The 2,659-nt window shown below is 56.8% G+C and overlaps 1 protein-coding gene across 1 annotated transcript in view; it reads left to right on the top strand.

Moving 5' to 3' along the window:
* Nucleotides 1-1,687: 1,687 nt before the first annotated feature.
* The window catches only part of Suds3 (suppressor of defective silencing 3 homolog (S. cerevisiae)), a 38,042-nt gene continuing 37,070 nt past the window's right edge, over nucleotides 1,688-2,659 (top strand). The window contains exon 1 of the mRNA XM_013014293.1: nucleotides 1,688-2,510. Coding sequence (XP_012869747.1) covers nucleotides 1,688-2,510 — 823 coding nt within the window. The remainder of the gene's footprint in view (nucleotides 2,511-2,659) is intronic.

Genomic DNA, 2,659 nt, shown 5'->3' with positions numbered 1-2,659 from the left:
CCCCTTCACTGACTCCCACCTTCCCCCCCCAATGCATTCCTCTATTTCTTCTTCTTTTTTGGGGGGGGGGGTCGGTGAACTCTGGGCCTGGGCGCTGTCCCTCAGCTCTTCAGCTCAAGGCGAGCGCTCTACTGCTTGAACCACAGTGCCACTTCTGGTTTTCTAGTGGTTTATTGAAGATAAGAGTCTCACAGAATTTCCTGCCTGGGCTGGCTTTGAACCGAAATCCTCAGATCTCAGCCTCCTGAGTAGCTAGGATTACAGGCATGAACCACCCACGCCTGGCTCATTTTATTTTATTTTAGTCTTTTCTTTTTTGGTACTGGGGATCGAACTTAGGACATCGCCCTTGCTAGGCAAGCGCTTTGCCACTGAGCTACATCCCAGCCCCCCGACTCATTTTATTTTTATCTATTTATTTTTGTGGGTCATGGGGCTTTAACCCTGAGCCTGAGCACTGTCCCTCAGCTCTTCAGCTCAAGGCTTGTGCTCCACCACTAGCCACAGCGCCACTTCTGGTTTTCTCGTGGTTTATTGGGGATAGGAGTCTCATGGACTTTTCTGCTGGGGCTGGCTTTAAACTGAGATCCTCAGACCTCAGCTTCCTGAGTAGCTAGGATTACAGGCATGAGCCACCAGCACCCAGCTTCTCATTTTAATAGACACGGACTTCCCTCCCACCAGGACCTAAAAGGTCTATGCTCCATAGCTTGCCCTGGAATTATAAAGCCTTCAGTCTTGTAACTTTTAGGATGAGAAATCCAATTGGAAATTGGTATATGTTCAGTGATTCCTATTTCTGTGTCCATACTCTGTCTCTGTCTCTGTGTCTCTGTCTGTCTGTCTCTCTCTCTCTTGACCTTTAAGCTGTCTCCAACACATCAAAGTTAAACCCCCCCTTTCCCAACCTGGTATATAGTTCTTCTAAATCTGAGCGGTAAATATTGAAACTGACATCCTGCCAATCTGAAAAACTTTAACTCCTTTTTGAGCTTAAAAAAAAAGAAGGAAGGAAGGAAGAAAGAAAAATTAAGAAAGAAAGAAAAAAAGAAAGAAGAAAAGGAAAAGCACAAACAAAAGTCCTAGCAGTCCAGGAAAATTCCAGGATCAAAATAAACATTTAAACATTTTAATTAATCCAGCACGTGGATCTCCAAAAAAGATCATTTTCCCCCAGCTTTCATGAACGGTCTGGAATGCCTCCCACGACCCCGACCGGACCTGGTCAGGCAGCACAAATCTCCATCTTTCCAGGACGCTTTTAAAGAATCTCCAAGATGTTTCACTACATAGCCAGGCTACACTGAGACCCCAGCGTCAACCTCGGGGGAGACCCCGGGTTGAGGTCCTAGAAGCAGCGCGGGTCTCAGATCTCCCTCCCTGGAGACTCGGACCAGGCTCCCCACGGTACTGTTCCCCAGGTGTGGCAACTCTCAGCCCTGCCACCTCCTGCCTCCCCCTCCCTCTCCTCTACGGCACCCCCACTGGCATCCACTGGCCCCGGAGGGGTAGCAGTCTCTCCCCACTGTCCCGCCTTCTCTCCAGGAGCCCTTCCCTATACCTTCGGTCCTGGTCCCTTTTAGGGGTTCCCTCCCTTTACTCTGCTACCCCAAGCCTTCACAGCCATCCTAGCTCCTCTTGGGGACTCATCTTCAGACCCCCTTTCCCCACCTCTCTTGGGGATCTCATGGCTTATCTCCCCCCACCCCCAGTTACTCTCAAGGTTCCTTCGGTTCATCCTGATGTCCTAAACCAGTCTCGGACCTCCTCGGGGTCCCCTCTGCTCACCCCACTGTCCCGCCCCCTCTCGGGGTCCCCTCTGCTGTCCTGGCCCCTCTCGGGGGTTCCCTGTCCTTCTCTTGATCAACATCCCAGTCTCTATCAGACTGAGTCCCCACTCCAGGCCCAGCTGTCCTGTCCGGGCTACTCTCGGGGTCCCCTCCCCTTGCTCGCCCCATATCTCGATGTCTTGGTCACTCTCAGGGTCCCCTCTTCATACCCTGCTGTTCTGGCCCCTTTGGGGGTCCCCATTTCAGGCCCCGCCATTCTGTCTCGGTCACTCTCAGGGTTCTCTCTCTGCGCCCCGCTGTCCTGTCCCAGTCATCCTCGGGGTCCCCTCTCTGCGCCCCGCCATGCTGTCCGGGTCACCCTCGGGGTCCCCTCTCCGTGCCCCGCCATGCTGTCCCGATCACTCTCGGGGTCCCCTCTCCGTGCCCCGCCATGCTGTCCCGATCACTCTCGGGGTCCCCTCTCTGCGCCCCGCCATGCTGTCCCGGTCACCCTCGGGGTCCCCTCTCTGCACCCACCGTCCTGTCCCGGGCACTCTCGGGGTCCCCTCTCCGTGCCCCGCTGTCCCAGCCGCTCTCGGGGTCCCCTTTCCGCGCCCTCTGTCCTGTCCCGGGCACTCTCGGAGTCCCCTCTCCGCGCCCCGCTGTCCCGGGCACTCTCGGGGTCCCCTCCCTGCGCCCCGCTGTCCCGGGCACTCTCGGGGTCCCCTCCCCGCGCCCACCGTCCTGTCCCGGGCACTCTCGGGGTCCCCTCCCCGTGCCCACCGTCCTGTCCCGGGCACTCTCGGGGTCCCCTCTCCGCGCCCCGCTGTCCCGGGCACTCTCGGGGTCCGCTCCCCGTGCCCACCGTCCTGTCCCGGGCACTCTCGGGG

Source organism: Dipodomys ordii, unplaced genomic scaffold (genome assembly GCF_000151885.1).
Source record: "Dipodomys ordii isolate 6190 unplaced genomic scaffold, Dord_2.0 Scaffold23, whole genome shotgun sequence".
In the NCBI taxonomy this organism is placed as follows: Eukaryota; Metazoa; Chordata; class Mammalia; order Rodentia; family Heteromyidae; genus Dipodomys; species Dipodomys ordii.
The sequence above is the reverse complement of the archived record's forward strand: the minus strand, read 5'-3'. Positions and strand labels throughout refer to the sequence as shown.